General features: G+C 43.5%; 1 protein-coding gene across 1 annotated transcript in view; it reads left to right on the top strand.

Annotated features, from left to right (window-relative positions):
* LOC308686367 (B-cell receptor CD22-like) overlaps nt 1–6,510 on the top strand; it is a 37,362-nt gene extending 30,852 nt beyond the window's left edge. Inside the window, exons 4-10 of the mRNA XM_081394779.1 lie at nt 4,484–4,738; nt 4,850–5,098; nt 5,181–5,262; nt 5,574–5,619; nt 5,766–5,846; nt 5,997–6,056; nt 6,186–6,510. Of these exons, the coding sequence (XP_081250905.1) occupies nt 4,484–4,738; nt 4,850–5,098; nt 5,181–5,262; nt 5,574–5,619; nt 5,766–5,846; nt 5,997–6,056; nt 6,186–6,206 (794 nt within the window). The 3' untranslated portion in view covers nt 6,207–6,510. The remainder of the gene's footprint in view (nt 1–4,483; nt 4,739–4,849; nt 5,099–5,180; nt 5,263–5,573; nt 5,620–5,765; nt 5,847–5,996; nt 6,057–6,185) is intronic.
* Nucleotides 6,511–19,788: the final 13,278 nt, after the last annotated feature.

Here is a 19,788-nt window from a genome sequence, read left to right as displayed (position 1 = left end):
ATTCAGTCTCTTAGCCCCTCTAAGGAAGCGGATGACTAAATCGTTCCTTCCTATTGACTGACCAAGCGTTGTTTCTGAGAACGCTGCTATAGCCGCCACATAAACTTTGAGCGTGGAGGGGGCCCTGCCCCCATCCAACAGCTCTTGTAGGAAGGAAAAGCACCTCCGTCACACCACAGTTTGTGGGTGACACACCACGGGCTGTGCACCAGCCCGAAAACACCGACCATTTCGAAGAATAGAGTCGTCTTGTAGACGGAGCTCTAGCCTGCGTGATCGTGTTTAATACTCCTTTAGGGAGTCCAACATGTACCCGTTGATGGCCCAGACATGAAGGGACCATAGTTCCGGGTGAGGATGCCAGATCGAGCCGCGGGCCTGTGAGAGGAGATCTCTCCTCATTGGTACTGGCCACGGGGCAGTACTTGCTAACTGCATCACGACTGGGAACCAAGGTTGGTTTTTCCAGAACGGTGCTACCAGCAGTACTGAGCATCCTTCTTCCCTGATCCGTTCTATCACCTGAGGCAGGAGAGAGACGGGGGGAAAAGCATAGAGCGGGCGGCGGGGCCACACATGGGCCAGCACGCTCCTGCTCTTGGAGAAAAATTCTTGACAGTGAGCGTTTTCTTGAGACGCAAACAGGTCCACTTCCGCTCTGCCAAATTTCTTCCACAGCAGATGGACTGTCTGTGGGTGTAGAGACCACTCGCCTGCCGGAACATTGTTCCTGGACAGTCTGTCCAGTCCTATATTCAAGATCCCTGGCACGTGCGCTGCTCTGAGCGAGCGCAGGTTGCACTGAGCCCATACCAGGAGGCGTTCTGCCAGCCTGTACAGTTTCTCGGATCTGATGCCGCCCTGGCGATTTATGTAGGACACCACAGACATGTTGTCCGAACGGACCAAGACGTGGTGACCTTTTATTTGGGGACAAAAACGCGTCAGCGCGTTGTCTACTGCCAGCCTTTCGAGGCAGTTTATGTGCAGGAGCTTCTCCCGTTCTGACCATTGGCCAAAGAACGGTCTGCCCTCGAGCAGCGCTCCCCATCCCGAGGTGGACGCGTCCGTGGACACCACTTTCACCCTCGAGGAAGTCCCCAGGCTTACACCTGATTGGTACCAGTCGTTCGCTTTCCAGGGTTTCAGAGCTGTGACGCACTTCTGATTGACCCTGAGGCGAAGCAAACCGGGTGCCCACGCTTCGCGTGGGACTCGCGCTTTCAGCCAAAACTGCAGCGGGCGCATGCGGAGCAGGCCCAGCTGGAGCACTGACGATGCTGAGGCCATGAGACCTAGCATCTTCTGAAATCTCTTGAGCGGGACAGACGTGCCGCAGCGAAAAGAGTTCGCTGTGCGTCGAATGTCTACCGCGCGCTGTTGTGATAGTCGCGCTATCATGGATAGTGAGTCCAGTTCTGTGCCCAGGAAAGATATTTTCTGACTGGGTGACAGAGAGCTCTTCGCCCAATTGACACTCAGACCCAAATCCTCGAGGTGATCGAGTAAAATGGTCGTGTGTTCTATGAGCACTGCGCGAGATTGCGCTAGAATCAGCCAATCGTCCAAATAGTTTAGCACTCGCATGCCTCTCATTCTGAGGGGTGCGAGCGCCGCATCCATGCACTTCGTAAATGTACGGGGTGCCAGGGACAAGCCGAACGGCAGGACTGTGTACTGATATTCCTGGCCCTCGAAGGCGAATCTCAAATATCGCCTGTGACGTGACGCTATCTGTATTTGAAAATACGCGTCTTTCAGATCTATTGACACAAACCAATCTCCTTGGCGAATCTGCACAAGGATTTGCCTGGTCGTGAGCATCCTGAACTGTCGCTTCACAAGCACTTTGTTCAGTTGCCTTAGATCTAGTATGGGTCTGAGACCCCCGTCTTTTTTCGGTACCAGGAAGTATCTGCTGTATAGCCCTCCTTCGCTCTGAACTTGAGAGAGAGGCTCTATGGCCCCTTTGCTCAATAGTTTCGTCACTTCGGCTCGAAGTAGATGTGCTACTTCTGTTTTTGCCGTGGTCTCGACGCGCGCCACATAGCGGCGAGGGCGTCGGCGAAACTGCAGCGAATAGCCTCTTTCTATAATGTTCAGCACCCACTTCGAAACCCCGGGTAGCTTTGCCCATGCGTCTGCATGGATAGCTAGGGGTTGAATACGAAGCGCGCTCCGCTCGCTCAGCGATGGAGAAGCTTCGGCGTGCTGTAACACAAGCATGGCGCTCGTGACATTTGAGGCATGGGGCGCGCTGATAACAGCGGGCAGATTGCCCGCGCTCGACTCCTCTGCGGTGGTCAACCGCGAGGGGGAGGGCTGGGCGGTTCCCGTAGGAACTGTCATGTCTATGTGTGAATGTGGGCGCGGGACAGCGGGCACATATCACACCGAAAGCATCGTTCGCTTGAGTGAAGCGAGTGCACGTTGGTTTTGTTTTTACAGAAACCGTGAGACATGCATAACGTGGTGTTAGTGGGCACTGGGTAGTGGGCACATTCACCATGTTTGAAGCGCAATCGATCTGAGTCGATTCATGTGCGCAAGCCCTGTGTGACGGGCTGTGCTTGTGTGTAGAGATGGGCACTGGGCAGTGGGCATTCTTTCTACACATAAAGCACCATCGGCCGTGGCCGGGACACCAGAAAAATTCATGCTTATGGGATTTATCTGGGTAGCCGTAAAAACGGCGTTTGTGTGCAGGCAAGCGGGTGACAGAACCGACTTGTTTACTGCAGGATACACTGGAACAGTCACATTTACTGGAACTGAACGAGCGAGAAGTTGCCATAGAAACAGAGAGCGTCAACATGCTGGCGGAGGAGCAGTCTCGGAGAAGGATGCCAGGTGAGTCCTCAGAGTCACCATAGGCAGTAACTAGCTCGCAGTGAGGGCAGTCGCCGTCAGCGAGCGCGAGAGCTGCGTGATCAGGAAAAGGGGCGTCTTGAAAAAGACGCCCAGCTCTTTTAGTGCAATGGGAGTGTGTGTCGCGGCGGCGAGCACACACACATACATAAACACAGTAGCAGAGAAAGGATATAACACCGGATAGCGCAGCAGGAAGGCAAGGAAGGCGGCGCGGCCAGCGACTTCAGTGACTCGTCCCGCTGAAGGTGCTCTCTTTCAGACGGCGCAGCTTCTTATCCAGCTCCAGCGATGCGTGTGCTTCGCTTGAAGGATGAAAAATCAGATAATAGCTGCCTGCGAGCGATATTTATAGGCCTAGACCACGCCCATTTCGGCGGGACGTGACGTCAGACCCAATCAGGGCACTTCGCGCCCGCTGCGTCACGTCCCGCCGAAATGGGCGTGGTCTAGGCCTATAAATATCGCTCGCAGGCAGCTATTATCTGATTTTTCATCCTTCAAGCGAAGCACACGCATCGCTGGAGCTGGATAAGAAGCTGCGCCGTCTGAAAGAGAGCACCTTCAGCGGGACGAGTCACTGAAGTGGCCAGGCCTCGCTCGATAGGCTGCTGCAGTTGCCGCAGAGCAGCCAATAGGCGCGCGAGCTGTCTCGCCTATGTCTGCATTGCTGCTGCAACGCGTTTTGCATTATTACAAAATTAAGGATAATTTTTGGCTTCAATATCTCGCGGAAAAGGATTTTCCCCTAGCGTAAGATATCTTACGCAGTACGAGAGACCTCTCGTAAGAGAACAACATTTACAGTTTGATGAATTCTGTGTTTCAGGGGTTTCTAGTGATGATTGGAGAGTGAGTTACAGTCCTTCACACATCTGTGCACTAAAGGACTCAACAGTGATAATGAGATGCACTTATACATACCCTACTGGATATCAGATCGAGAAAGTGTTCTGGACCAAAGGCCCATTCCAAGAGGGTGTTGAGCCTCCAGATCTGTCTGAGGACCCTGAATACAGTCAGAGGCTTCAGTATCTGGGAGATAAACAGCAGAACTGCAACATCAGACTGAGTCATGTGACACTGAAGGATGAACACATGTACTATTTCAGATTCATCACTGATAAACCTGGTGGAAAATATTTTGGTAAACCTGGAGTGACTCTTACTGTCACAGGTGACTTTGATGAGGTTTATCTCTTCTTCTGTGCATTATGTTGAATAATAATCAGTGTATGACAGCAGCACTAGATATAATGTGTGTGTGTGTTGTGTTCAGATCTTCAGGTGGAGTCTCCTGAGAGAGTGACAGAGGGAGATTCAGTCACTCTGAGATGTAAAAGCAGCTGCGCTCTGACTGACAGAGCAACATTCATCTGGTACAGAAACTCACAGCCATTAACTGAGAGAAGAGACAGAAACAATGAACTCCTGCTGCAGTCAGTCAGAAGAGAGGATTCAGGCAGATATAGATGTGCTGTAGACGGACACACTCACATCTCTCCTGCTGTTCAGCTCAATGTCATGTGTGAGTGCAGATTCATTTATTCTTTTTAATATTAGGAGATCATGTTTGAATTAGATGATTTGAGGTTTTAATTTTTGTCCTTTTTAGACCCTCCAAAGAACGTCTCCGTTTTGATCAGTCCATCTGGTGTAATAGTGGAGGGAGATTCAGTGACTCTGAACTGCATCAGTGACTCAAACCCTCCTGCAGAAATCAGCTGGATTAAAGGAGGAACGATTGTAGGATCTGGAAGAATCTTCAGCATCTCAAAGATCAGCTCTGATGACAGTAAAACATACAAGTGCAAGTCTATCAATGATTATGGAGAGAAATACTCTGATAATGTGACTTTAAACGTCATGTGTAAGTTTATTATAAAACATAAGATGCTAATTCTGTTTTGATTCATTTGGCTCATATTAGTCATTTTAAAAATGTGTCAGAGGTCTTAAATAATTTGGTGATTGTTATTAGACCCTCCCAGGAACGTCTCAGTGTTGATAAGTGGATCTGGTGTAATAGTGGAGGAAGATTCAGTGACTCTGAACTGCATCAGTGACTCAAACCCTCCTGCTCTGAACTTCAGCTGGTTTAAGGAGAATGAAACCTCAGCTGTTGGATCTGGACAGAGTTTCAGTGCACTACAGAGTGGACGCTTCTACTGTCAGGCTCACAATCAACATGGATCTCAGAGATCAGACGCTGTAACTGTCACTGTTAAAGGTAGAGCGGCTCATATACTTACATTACTCTTTCTATAGTGACTCAAATGAATCTGTTCAGACGTTTTACTCTTTTGTCTCAGTTGCAGGACGTCTGGTGATATTATACATATCCATTGGAGGGGTTTGTGGAGCTGCAGTGATCATTTCAATGGTAGTGATGTGGTAAGATGTGTGTCTGTGGTACTCTCTCGTGTGTGTGAATGAATGACTGAGTTAGAAAGTTGTGTATTCAGTGAGACGTCATGATGAACGTGAACTAAAGCAAAATTTCCCATCCTATCTTTCCACACTGACAGCTACTCAGTTAGATATTGAATATTGAAATCTGAAGCTCATTACTGCAGTAAATCCTGAAGATAGACCAGATTTCATCACATTCAAAGAGAAATATCATTAGTTAAAATCATATCTGTGTATTAATCATCAAATAGGTTCTGATTGGTTGTAATTGTTTCAAATCATTGTCTTTAAAGGGGAACCAGGAGGATGAAAAAGAGAAATGACACACAGGAATCTCAGGTGAGAAAAAAATCATTTGGTGTTCAGTAGTTTACTAAATTAATTTTTAACTAAAAGTGAAAGTCTGAATTAGTGACTTTTTCTAGTGAGTTGTTTATAGACATTATTTATTTTCTCTTTATTCTGTTTTTTCTTTAATGGCAAAGATGAATCATCCCAGACCTGATCATGACAGACGCAACGCTAATGATGTTGAATTGAGTGATCCTGTGTATGAGAATGTAACGGTAAGTGTTTCCTACAGAAGACTAAACTCTCTTCACTTTTAGCCAAAAGGAATTAAACGCTCAATGTCAGTGTGAACATATCTATATTGACTAAGAATATGGGAATTTAAATAACACACTCCTGTTTTTACTTTGTCTTCATTCATAAAGGCTGCTCAACTTGATGATTGTAAACCTGAACTGGACTCGTCTCTGTATGAAAATCTTCCAGTAAGTAAGAATACCCACTAGATAGAGACAAAACCCAATCTATTAGCCTTTCCTTATGACAAATGTTGTTGATGCTTTTATTTAAATATTTCAGTATTAAAGTTTTCACTTTCTTTCTTTCTTATTCAGCCTAACATGAAGAGGCTGTAGTGGTTTGGACACAGTAAATATTACAGCCTTTATGCATCTCTTTGTGGGAGGAGCCTTGAATGATTGACAGGAGTGCCATGATGACGTGTGACTGAAGTAATCAGGCGATCATTTTATAGATGGATGTGCGATAATGAAAGTAAACGCTTAATGAATTTATGTAAAACTGTGTAATCACTATAGTGTGTTTCTCTTTATGCTTTTTTATCATGTATGAATCTTACTTCATTTAGATTATTAATGTTTTTGACCGTGAGTATCGGTATTGTTCATGTTTCCAATAAAAGGATTTAGTGTAAAATTCCACACTTTTCTGTCATTCAATAAATCAAGAATAACAGCATAAGAAATATTAAAGACCATTACACTTAGAAAAAAATAGATCAAACTACATAAGATTATTACCAGCGCGGACGCACTGAAGCGTTTTTGTTTTTTGATTAAAAATCAGATCACAGAATGGTATTTAATACACAGCAACTTATGTTTCAACTTATTCCTTCTACAATGATGAAAACAGTTCAAACTGAAACAAGTTGTGAGTGACTAACCGAAACACTGGTCACTCGAGCTCTACTTCGGGTTTTCAGTCTCCCGCTCGGAGCGAAACTGCAGCCAGCCAGAGAAAACACGGCCCGATAATAACAATAACTTTATTTTCTATAGTGCCTTTAAAGGAGCTTCTCAAAGCACTCACAGTATAAGACAATACAAGTAAAGTAGGCTAATAAACAAAATACAAAATATATCAAACAAAAAAGCATAGGTGGATTAACCCTCTGGGGACCAAGCTGTTTTTGGGGTCCTTGAGATGTTCTGACATGCTCTGACATTTGTGCTTTTTTCAGTTATTTATAAACATGTTAATGGCAAAGGTGTAAATTCACTCTATATTGCACAAACAGGGCTACCATAATATGCGAGCAACGTGTATGTAGATGTTTGTATTTTTAAGAGAATAATGTTTATGCGTGGTTATTGGAAAAAAATTTAATGAAAGTTGCTGAATTAAGACCACAAAACACATATTAAATATGTGTCCACAAGACTTTTGACTAATGGATGTTGTCCCTTTGAGTTCTAGCTTCAAAATTATGTGAAAATAGTCTCTTTATCGTTCACAAAAAAAAATACATTGATTTAAATGGTGTAAAACAGGTTTTGCTTGGTGTAGATGACCACTAGCAGTGTTTTATTATGACTATTCTGTTTCATACTTTTATTTCATGTGACTTTTATTTTGACATCATGCTATCTGCAGGGGGGACTAATTTATCCACGCTCACGCGCACGCTCACGCTCGTTCAATAAAAACACAAGAAGTCACGAGAAGGCACGTTACAAGACGATGCATGTTTAGAGTCAGAGATTGGAAAATATTACTGTAACCTTCAACTAAAGTGTTCTTTGAAGTGTTATACTACTCTGTGCTTGATTTGTTTGGCAGTAATAATTTGAGAATAATTTATGAAGTTGCTAGCTAGCTCTCCAACGTCCAAGTTAAGTTAATGGCGGCAGCCTTCCCTGGATCACCACTTTCTAGCACCCTTTGATATGCGGAGCGAGGTATGTGGTTCATTGTAATGTACTATTTCATATTAATTCATTTCATACGTTCATGTAAATGGTAATGAGATTCATTTCATGATGGCTGTTGCCTGCTATGCTGTTATCAATGTGATGTTAGCTTGCTAAAGTGCATTTGTCAAAGGATTATTCCCTATCTGGCTAAATTGCCTTTGTTATTTTTCCTTTAAGTTTTCACGGTGTTGGTGCTTTGCACACTCGTCTGAATTAAAGTACACCCGTATGGAAACACTCCCAAGCCTGTTTATTCCAAGTTGAAGGGCTGCTACAGTGAAAACTCGTCGCTCGATGTGGAGTGAAACTCAACTCGACGTTAGAAGGACTGCCATCCGCCATTTTGTGTACAAGACTGCCACCTTCTGTTCAAACGCCCTCACTTCAACCGGCACCCAGGCAAGATCGGTCTATTTCGTTTATGCTGATTGCTGCATAAAATCACAGGGACTCTGATTGCGAACAGTGATATTTATGTAATGGACTGAAGTCACCTTTATAAACAGTATACTGTACATGTTTGATGCTCTGATTTAATCATACATTTGAAAGGTGAATTTAAAGATACAGAAGGGTAATTTGATAAAAAAAAATAATAATAAAAAAAAACTATTGAACTAATTGAACCTGTTAAATGTAAATTCATTCATGGGTAGATCCATATGATAGCATTCATTGCTAAGCTGTTTGTGTCTTAGCCTACATTTTTTGTTGATGATAATCGCCCAGTGCATGTTGATATTAAGTATTTGTTGAGTTATTAAGCTATATTTCAGTAATTAAACTATAGTTCAGTAGTTCAATATAACCCAACAGCAACACAACTTCAACAAAATGTCACTTAATGGAGAAGAAGTAGCTAGCACACACGACCCACCCATGAAAACAGATAACCCACAGCCAGTCAGGTCTAGTTCACGTGAAAGAACATTTACAGAAAAGGGATTAGAGATGCACAAACAGGAAGCCATTAAACACAAGAAAGAATTCATGAGAGCTTATGGCTCTTGGAAAGAAGTGGCAGGAAAGGTTAGGACCGCACTAAAATCATTCTGTTCTCAAGATGAACTAAATAAAATCAGAGAAGAAATCCAAATTCGACACAGTGCAGTAAGTGAATGTTATGAGCCCATTCAACGCAACCACAATGCCACCCCAGACATTGTTCCGAAAATGGATGCTTGTATAGCACTCACTGCAGAGATCAGCGAAATAATAGAGATGCGGCTAGAAACTGTAGAGGTCTTCAATCCAGAACTTGAGAAACTACGAGTGAGGATGGCACTTAAGAAGGATGAGTATGGATCTATCTTCGGACACACAAGGACAGATACTGTACTCTCTCTAGCAGAAAATTCAACCCACTCACAGGGCTCAAGCAAACATGTAGATGCGGGAGCAGAACTCGCAGCTCAACAAGAAAAGGTTAAGGCAGTATATCAAATACAAGCTCAAGAAGAAGTTCTTAGCAAGTTAGAAGAAGAGAAGCAGCTAGTTCTTAAAAGGTTGGAAGAAGAAAAGCAAGTAGCTCTTAAAAGGATAGAGGCAAACATGCGTCAGGAAAAGAAAAGACTACAGCAAATTCAAGCAGAGTCAGACGTAAGAATAGCAGAGGCGAGAGTAAACGCATACGAGAGCCTTGAACATGACTCCAGAGACTGGCTAAAAGAGACTAATCTCACAGTTGAATTCAAAGGCCAGCTTAATCCAAAGGCCGAAGCATACCAGCCTCCACAAGCACACGCCAATGCGCTAGCATCTCCTGAGAAAGATGGCCTTACCCAAGCACTCATTAACTCACTCAGTATGAATCGCCTGCCTGCTCCTGAGTTACCAAAGTTCTCTGGCGAAGCCCTAAAGTATGTAGACTGGAAGATGTCCTTCATGGCCCTCATAGACCACCAGCCTCTCCCAGCTCATGAAAAAATGTTCTATTTAAAAAACTATCTGAGTGGAGAAGCACGTAAAGCTGTAGAGGGATTCTTCTATAGAAACTCAGAAGAAGCATATCAAGGGGCCTTAAGGGTCCTGGAAGAAAGGTACGGAAACCACTTCATTCTGCAAAAGGCCTTTAGAGACAAGCTCATGAAATGGCCTAAGGTTGGTACCAGTGATCCTGCTGCACTTCGAGAGTTTGCTGACTTCCTGCAAGGATCCGTTGAAGCGATGCCTCATGTGAAAGGATTGGCCATCTTGGACGACTGTGAAGAGAACCACAAGTTGCTGAAGAAATTACCAGACTGGATCACACGAAGATGGTGCAGAGTCGTCACAGAAAGGTTGGACGAATCCGGGGAATACCCGAGCTTTTCCTGTTTCACAAGGTTCATCCAGAAGGAGGCTCGGATAGCCTGTAACCCTGTCGCCTCTCCACTTCTGATCAAGGCCACAGATGACAGGCAGCCCAAGAGAGCTAGAGCACTTCACACAAACACTAAAAGGAACAATCCCACGGAAAAGGTAGAGAAAGTGTTCAGCACCAAGTCAAAGCCACCTTGTCCTATCTGCAAAGATGAGATGCACGGCGTCGTAAAGTGCCCTACCTTTGCAGCAAAATCTCTGGAAGATAAGAAGGCCTTCATAAGGGAAAACAATTTGTGCTACGGATGTTTGAGAAAGGGACATAACAGTAAGGATTGCAAAACGCGACACTCTTGTGGCATATGCAGCAGACGTCACCCCACCTGTCTACATGAAGAGAGAGAGAACCGATCTGTGGAAGCAAAAGAGAAACAGTCCACTTCCACAGACAAAGGCACTAGTCAGGAGGAGATCAAAGTGACGTCCCATGCAGTGACGCGGCACGTCTTTGTCACATCAAGCATCGTCCCTGTTTTCATGTCATCTGCAAATGAACCACAGAAAGAAGTTATAACATATGCTCTTCTGGATACGCAGAGTGATTCGACATTCGTCTTGGAAGACCTACTCGAAGAGCTGAACGTGGAGACTAAACCAGTACAGCTCAAACTGAGCACCATGACATCTGTTGACACACCCATAGCAAGCAAAAGTGTCTACGGTCTACAAGTTCGAGGACTACAGTCTCAAAAACAGATTCAGCTACGCCAAGCCTACACTCGTGGTTTCATCCCGGTCGACAAGTCCTACATCCCGACTTCCAAAACAGCGCTGCTCTGGCCTCATTTAAAGCATCTAGCAAACAAACTTCCGCTGCTGAAGGACTGTGAGGTGGGACTGCTAATTGGAAGTGATTGCCCATTGGCGTTAGCCCCCCAGGAAGTCGTCACAGGAGGCGAAAATGATCCATTTGCCCAGAGAACGGAACTCGGCTGGAGCATCGTAGGCTCATCCAATCCACATCTGGATCGCCAGGGAAACCAGAGGTTCGTCCATCGAGTGACAGTGAAGGAAATACCAGCGCCATCAACCACTGACGTGCTGAAGGTCTTGGAATCAGACTTCAATGAAAGGAAGTATGCAGACAAAGACAAGTATGTGTCACAAGACGATGTTCGCTTCATTCAGCTCCTGAGTGACAACATAACTCAAAGGAAAGATGGACACTATGAAATGCCCCTCCCGTTCAAGAGCACAGAGCCTCCTCTGCTACCAGACAACAAGAAGCTGGCAACAGTTCGACTGCAGCACCTAAAGAAAAGATTGAAAAATAATGAGCGGTATAAAGAACAGTACAAGGCCTTCATGAAAGATATGATAAAGAAAGGTGACGCAGAGCCAGCCTCTCCTGTGACAGGACAGCAGACTACGTGGTACATACCACACCATGGGGTGTTCCACCCCAAGAAGCCAGAGAAGCTAAGGGTCGTCTTTGACTGTTCAGCGAAGTTCCGTGGTGTCTCACTAAATGATACACTGCTAACAGGTCCTGACCTGATCAACTCTCTCCTTGGAGTGCTCTGTCGTTTCAGGAAAGAGGCTGTAGCCATCATATGCGACATCGAGAAAATGTTCCATCAGTTTTACGTTTCTCCTGAACTACGGAACTACTTACGGTTTCTCTGGTGGGAGGATGGAGACCTCGAAGCAGAGCCTCAAGAGTATCAAATGGCTGTCCATCTATTCGGCGCCGCCTCGTCACCGGGATGTGCCAACTTTGGTCTGAAGTACTTGGCACGTCAACACAAGGAAGAGTATCCATCAGCATCAGCCTTTGTTGAAAAGAACTTCTACGTCGATGATGGGCTTATCAGCGTCCCCTCCGTAGAAGAAGCAAAGAAGTTGATCGCTGAAGCACGAGAGTTGTGCAAGAGAGGAGGTTTGCGTCTACACAAGTTCAATTCAAACAAAAGGTCAGTTCTGGACTCTGTGGACCCAACTGAGAGAGCAGTCACATCTGAACCCCTCAATCTGGACCTAAATGCAGCTCCAACAGAACGTGCTCTCGGTATCCAGTGGTCCCTTGAACATGACACCTTCAGCTTCAATGTAAACCCACAGACCAGGCCCTCTACACGTCGCGGCATCCTATCCGTCATTGCTTCTTTGTACGATCCAGTCGGATTCGTGGCTCCATTTATCTTAACTGGAAAGTGCATCCTCCAGGAGCTGTGCCGTCGAGGCATTGGATGGGATGACCCACTTCCCGAAGACTTAAGTCCACGGTGGGAGAGATGGAAGAGCGACCTACAAAGGCTGAAGGAAGTCTCAATACCGAGATGCTACCAACCACAAGGCTTCTGCAAAACTGTCACGAGGGAACTACACCACTTCTCGGATGCCAGCAATATAGGATATGGCTCGTGTTCCTATCTGAGAAGCAAGAATGAAGATGGTGAAGTTCACTGCAGCCTTGTGATGGCAAAGGCTAGAGTTGCGCCTACAAAACTCACAAGTATTCCAAGATTGGAACTTTCAGCAGCAGTGGTCGCTGCAAGATCAAGTGTCATGCTGAGAAACGAGCTTGAAATGCCGATCCATGCAGAATTTTTCTGGACTGACTCCCAAGTTGTCCTGGCTTATATTAACAATGAAGCAAGAAGGTTCCATGTCTTCGTTGCCAATCGTGTGCAAATGATCAGAGAACACACCAGCCCCAGCCAGTGGCACTACATAGACACAACAGAAAACCCTGCTGACCATGCGTCGAGAGGTCTCAATGCAGTAGACATCTCCTCAACAAACTGGCTACCAGGACCCAAATTCCTGTGGGAACAAGAAATACATCCAGAGTCTCACCTCACTCCTGATTTGCTTGTTGGTGATCCTGAGGTCAGGTCAATGCAGGCGTTTACAACTAAAGTTGAACCTTCTAAGTCAGACTTTCTTACCCGTCTAAATCGGTTCTCCTCCTGGTCAAAACTCCTGAAAGTCATCGCAAGAATCAAGAGGCTGAATTCAAAGCAAACCCATCCTGGCAAACCTGTGAGTGTGGAAGAACGCGAGAGAGCTGCCGAATCAGTAATGAGGCTTGCACAAGAAGAAGCATTCCCCCAAGAGATGAAGATACTTCAAAAGGGAAAAAGTCTACAAAACTCCAGCCCTCTGTTTCGCTTGGATCCCATCTTAGAAGGAGGAGCACTTCGTGTCGGTGGGAGACTAGATCAGTCATCCTTAAGCCTAGAAGTCAAACACCCTTTGATTCTACCCAAAGGAGGACATATTACCAAGCTGATCATGACCCACTGCCACGAGAGGATCTGTCACCAAGGCCGGAATCAAACTCTAACAGAACTTCGAGCCAATGGGTTTTGGGTCATCGGTGGAAGTAAGTCAGTTGCTAAGCTGATACACAGATGTGTGAAGTGCAGAAGACTCAGACGGCCTGCAGAAGAACAACGCATGGCAGAGCTTCCTAAGGAGCGTGTAGAAGTCTCTGCTCCCTTCACATACTGCGGCATCGATTGCTTCGGCCCATTCATCACTAAGAAAGCCCGCAAAGAGCAAAAGCGCTATGGCTTAATCTTCACTTGCCTTGCCTCTCGATCTGTTCACATTGAGATGCTTGAGGACTTATCCACAGATGCATTTATCAATGCCTTAAGATGCTTCATCAGTCTCAGAGGAGCCGTTCGTCAACTCCATTGCGATCAAGGAACCAATTTTGTGGGAGCTAAAAATGAGTTCAAAGAAGCACTGAAGCAATGTGACACCAAAACAATCGAGAGCTTCCTCGCAGAAAGGCAATGGGAGTTCATCTTCAATGCTCCTTCAGCAAGTCACGCTGGCGGCGTCTGGGAGCGCCAGATTCGGACTGTCCGTAATGTCCTAAATGCCACACTCTGTCAATACTCAGGCAGACTCGACGACTCTTCCCTTCGAACTCTGTTCTATGAAGCAATGGCCATTGTGAACAGCCGTCCATTAACCGTAAACGGGGTAAATGATCCTACCTCGCTCGAGCCATTAACTCCAAACCATCTCATACTGATGAAGTCCAAGATTGCCCTTCCACCGCCTGGCAAATTTGAGAAGGAAGATGTCTATGCAACTAAAAGGTGGCGAAGAGTCCAGTACCTCGTCGAACAGTTCTGGTGCCGGTGGAAGAGAGAATATCTCATGAACATCTCCACACGTCAAAAGTGGCATACGACTCGACGCAACCTTAAGGTAGATGACTTAGTCATTATAAAGGACGAAACCCCTAGAAATCAGTGGCACCTGGGACGAGTGGTTGAAACCACAAAGGAGAGCGATGGACTAGTGCGTCGCGTCAAGGTGTTAGTAGGAGAAAGGACGTCAGTTAAACGAGATCGCCCCACCAAACCTTTGATTATAGAAAGGCCCATTCAGAAACTAGTTCTTCTCCTCGAGAGTGAGTGATCAGTCTAGTTGTCTACACCTTTATCCCCTTATGACATAGGCTACTCTCTCTCAGTTATTAAGTAGTACTCACCTGCACATATCTAGAAACACTGATACAGACATAGGACTCAAGTATGAGCCGTTCAGCCAGGTTGATCCTTGTCTTCACTCTTCATAACATGAGTGGTGGGAGTGTAGATGACCACTAGCAGTGTTTTATTATGACTATTCTGTTTCATACTTTTATTTCATGTGACTTTTATTTTGACATCATGCTATCTGCAGGGGGGACTAATTTCTCCACGCTCACGCGCACGCTCACGCTCGTTCAATAAAAACACAAGAAGTCACGAGAAGGCACGTTACAAGACGATGCATGTTTAGAGTCAGAGATTGGAAAATATTACTGTAACCTTCAACTAAAGTGTTCTTTGAAGTGTTATACTACTCTGTGCTTGATTTGTTTGGCAGTAATAATTTGAGAATAATTTATGAAGTTGCTAGCTAGCTCTCCAACGTCCAAGTTAAGTTAATGGCGGCAGCCTTCCCTGGATAACCACTTTCTAGCACCCTTTGATATGCGGAGCGAGGTATGTGGTTCATTGTAATGTACTATTTCATATTAATTCATTTCATACGTTCATGTAAATGGTAATGAGATTCATTTCATGATGGCTGTTGCCTGCTATGCTGTTATCAATGTGATGTTAGCTTGCTAAAGTGCATTTGTCAAAGGATTATTCCCTATCTGGCTAAATTGCCTTTGTTATTTTTCTTTTAAGTTTTCACGGTGTTGGTGCTTTGCACACTCGTCTGAATTAAAGTACACCCATATGGAAACACTCCCAAGCCTGTTTATTCCAAGTTGAAGGGCTGCTACACTTGGAAAGCCAATATGCGAGGGGGAGGAGTAGTTTACACCTTAGATTACAATGTCCCACCCACTCTGCATAATGACTCTGCATAATTAGCCATTCATTCAGGTGTGACACTGACTGAGCCACAATGCAAGGACAAAAGATATATTTAGAAGAAGACTTATATTGACCATTTAAGATTTCGCTTACATCTTGTAAATATGTTTTGCTATTTTATTAAAAATGTTACAATTACAATAATTACAATTTCAACAATATTTCAAGTGTAGTCTTTCTTTGTAAAAAAGAAAAAGAAAAAAGATTATAGGCCTACGTTTTATCATATGTATTCATTAGTTTGAATATAGCAAATATATATATATATATATATATATATATATATATATATATATATAATATATATAAATAATATAGTTATATATATATAGTTATATATATATATATATATATATATATATATATATATATATATATATAACGTTAGATATGAGCAGAAATTGCTAAACAAAAGCTTATTTGATGTGGCAGTATATTCTACAGTAGCCTAAAAACTGTACCCAAATCTAGTCAACAAGTGACTGACTGTAACGTTGTTTTTATGAAATATTAGGGCATATAAATGCTAATTTGCAGTTTAATACGTTGCTTATACAAATACATTTTATTTCAACATATTCCAGTCGATTTTTACTCATCTCAGTAGGCTATAGCAAAGCAGTTTATTCTTTCACACACAGACGCGCGATTCATATTTAGGCTAAACAGTCTTTACAAATATGTACCCTTCATTCATCTCACAGAAACGCGATTCATATTATAGAAACGCGATTCATCTTTTTGCGGTTTGCATAACGTTATTCCATAACGTTATTCCACATCAACACTTGAGAAAAGAAAACAGCCTACCTCACTCCTCAGCGGGATCTGCTCCTCATATCAGGAGATATTGCTCCTCATATCATCACTGTTCTGAGGAATCTTTTCTCCATAAGGTAGGCTATATTATGCTTCACTCGCGGCGCTTTGTTTACAGCTGATGTGGGGGCGTTTCACAGACTGAAATGGTTCTCAGAATTTGCGTTTGAATAGCACGCGCTCTCCGGGGAGTGGTCGAATTACTTTTGAATGGCTTGTAATGAGCTCGACTGGAGTCGCTCTCTTTTTATACAGATTACAGAAGCTGAGAATATTTGTTTTTTATATAAATTACTTCATTTAAAAGATGCGATCTCAAACTTTATGCCTGTGGGTCTGTTTGCCTGTTTGACTGAATTTTCGCGGAGTTATAGATCATTTTCGAACGCGTTTCAAATGGGAGTTTACTGACAGAGAGAAGGCAGAAATCGCATCATGTTAATTTTTCTTTATTTGTCAAAAAGCAAAACACTTTATTTGTATTGTGAGTATACAGAAAAAAAATAGAAACTGAACAGGATCGATTGATGTATTACACGAAAATGAAAGATCAAAATTAACAGAGCATTTAGTGTTTATTTTCATTGCTAAAAAAAAAAAACGAGCAAAACGCGCGGGCGCGTTTTTGGTCCCCAGAGGGTTAAATAAACAAGAAACCAGCAATGATTACCACAATCAACAATAACCTAACTTTCCAAACCAAACCTAACAAAGTTTTTAAATGCGTTTTAAAAATTCCAAGCAATTCGCTTTTCTGCAGCTGAAAAGAATAGCATGGGGCGCAATTTTGCAATATCTCTGAGATATATAAAAAAAGAAGTCTTAACAACGTTTTGTACACGAGGGTCAAATGTTAATGGGGAATCAAAGATAACTCCTAGATTCCTTAATTTCTTCTGAAACTCAAATACAGAACCATCAGAACCACAGAACCAACCAAACAGGCGCCTATAAAAGTCATGTCATAAAAGTCATAACATTTGTGAGTCACCAGATTGAAGTTGCTCAAAAAGATTACTAACAGAAAGATGGTTATGCAACTGTAAAGCTACAACTCATTCAAAAATTTTAGCCAGGAAAGGAAGATATACATATGTCGACTAGTTATTCAAAGGCACTGTTACGCCCCTGTAATGTTGAGGCAGGAACAAAGTGGAGAGAGAATCCACATGCAAGCACTACTTTAATGAAACAATCAGGAAATCCAGGGCAAACAATGGAACACGGAACTCAGGATTGGAACATGGAAACAGCTACAACGACCGACAAACAACAACTGAAGCACAGAGGTTTAAATACACAGGCAAACAAGCTAAACAAGATAACAAGGGGGTGTGGGCAATCAGAAACAACTGGGGAGACTAATAAACAAGAAAAACTACAAAAGGACTACAAAAAAATGGCACAGGACAGGAATAACAAAAGTCCACACAAGACAAGGGGAACACAAGACAGGAATCATGACAGCCCTGTCTAGGGGTAAAGGACGCAACATGAAATGAGAGAGTGGAAGCGAGGAATCTTTTGAGAGTTTAATGAAACCAAACAAAAATACAAGAGTCAAAATAAATAAATAGGGAACTTTTCTTCGGGAGTTGACCTGGCCAAAATAACCTCTTGCCTAAAACCTAACCAAAATAAAATTAAATTAAAGTACAATATATTAACCTAACTCCCTAGCCAAAACAGAGATTTAAAAGGTTTACAATAAACAATAATGGCGTCAAACTCCTTACTTTCCCAAACCTTCAAGATTTACAATGATAGACAAACTATTTACAAGCTCAAGCAAACAGTTTTAAAAGGGAAATCCAAATCAGTGTCAGTAACAGTCAATAGGGTCGAAATACCTAACAGTTTCCTACTTACAAGCTGTAATTCGTTTCAGAGAACAAACAATGATCACTCTTAACAGTCAAAATTCATCTAATCACGCATACAGAGCCACCAAAACCAACAATTCTGTCCTCACAACAACACAATGTTCCCTCCCTAAGGAAGTGACATTAGGACTTTTAAGGTGTGCCTGGAATCGAATGCACCAATCAAGATGAGCCAGTCATTAGCCTGCAGGAGCCAATCAGCACCGTACCTGGACACAAACACTTCCAAAACAAAAGATAGAAAGAAACGAGAGACTACAAAACAATTGGTTGTAACAGCACACTAAGCAGTTTACATTTTTCTCAAACAGTGACCCCTAGAGTCGCTGTGGAGTACTTGTATTTAACGTTACTGTCGTAGATACCACTCACGCAGAGCCGTCGGTTTCTTTTCCTTTCCGACCGCGCTTTCTTCATTTTCTTCGTCGACTCTGCCATGATTCACGTCTGAAATGCGTGCTAGTGTCTTCCATAGAGGCTGCTTCATATGCTGTTGATGTACGAGATGTCGTGCCGTAAAGCAAGTCGTGATTCTGGCGAGATTTGTAGAGGCGCCACCTCTCAAACCTGCATTACTGGTTTTGCCAGCACCGTCCCCTGCTTTGCTATCGGGATGATTCACCCTACTAGTTTGTTAACCATCGAAATGATTTTGAAGCTGTTGTATTAAGGTACAAATCTTGCATAGTGTGCCTTTAAATCATCCAAATCTAAATTTCGCTTCTTGAGTACAGGAGTAACAGCAGCATTTTTTATGCAGCTGTGACAACAGCAGTACTTAAGGATTCATTAATTATGTTAAGCACTGCAGGGCACAAATGCTCAAAACAAGACTTAAACAAACCAATAGGAAGGGGATCATGCAAGTAGTAGCTTTCATATCTGAACTGTAACAAGTGAGGCAAAATCAGGTTGCACAAAATTCAGGGCACCCGAAAAACTTGCCGCACTCGCATTAGAACTAAAGGAGAGGAAGGTTGTTGTTATAGCAAGGAGCAGAGCGAGTATACTTGATTTCACGGACCTTGCGAGGAGCAAATAAATCCAGGTTAATAGCCAGAGCATTATTTAGCTGTGAGATGTCATCATCCAAGGGTGTTGAGCCCAATTCAGTAAGAGATGAGACAACAACAGTTGCATATACTGTCTGATCAGTTGATTTCCACATTTAAACAAGCGCTTACAGCAGCAAACTATGGGATCCAGAATTTATTTGTGACATGGCCTTCCTCACAGATTATATGACTGTGCATCTGAATTATCTGAACACACGGTTACAAGGTCAGTCTCGGACTGTTTCAGACCTCTATGCACATATGAACGCTTTCCAATGTAAACTTAACCTTTTTCACAGCGGATTTTCGTCCAATCCGGCAAATTTGAGACACTTCTCTGCCTGCGAGGAGATGTGCAAAGATGCTCCCAAATGCAAGATGTCTTTCGCCAAGTACAGAAAAGAAATTGAAAGTCTACAAGAGCAGTTCAGAATTCACTTCCAGGTCTTCCACATCATCCAGCCTTGCATGTGTCAGGGTATTGTAAAAGTTGTGTTGTTCTATCCAGCCCACCAGGGGGACTCAAGGAGTACTGAATGCACAA

Source organism: Scardinius erythrophthalmus, assembly GCF_964197995.2.
Source record: "Scardinius erythrophthalmus genome assembly, contig: HAP1_SCAFFOLD_215, whole genome shotgun sequence".
NCBI classification, from domain to species: Eukaryota; Metazoa; Chordata; class Actinopteri; order Cypriniformes; family Leuciscidae; genus Scardinius; species Scardinius erythrophthalmus.
The sequence above is the reverse complement of the archived record's forward strand: the minus strand, read 5'-3'. Positions and strand labels throughout refer to the sequence as shown.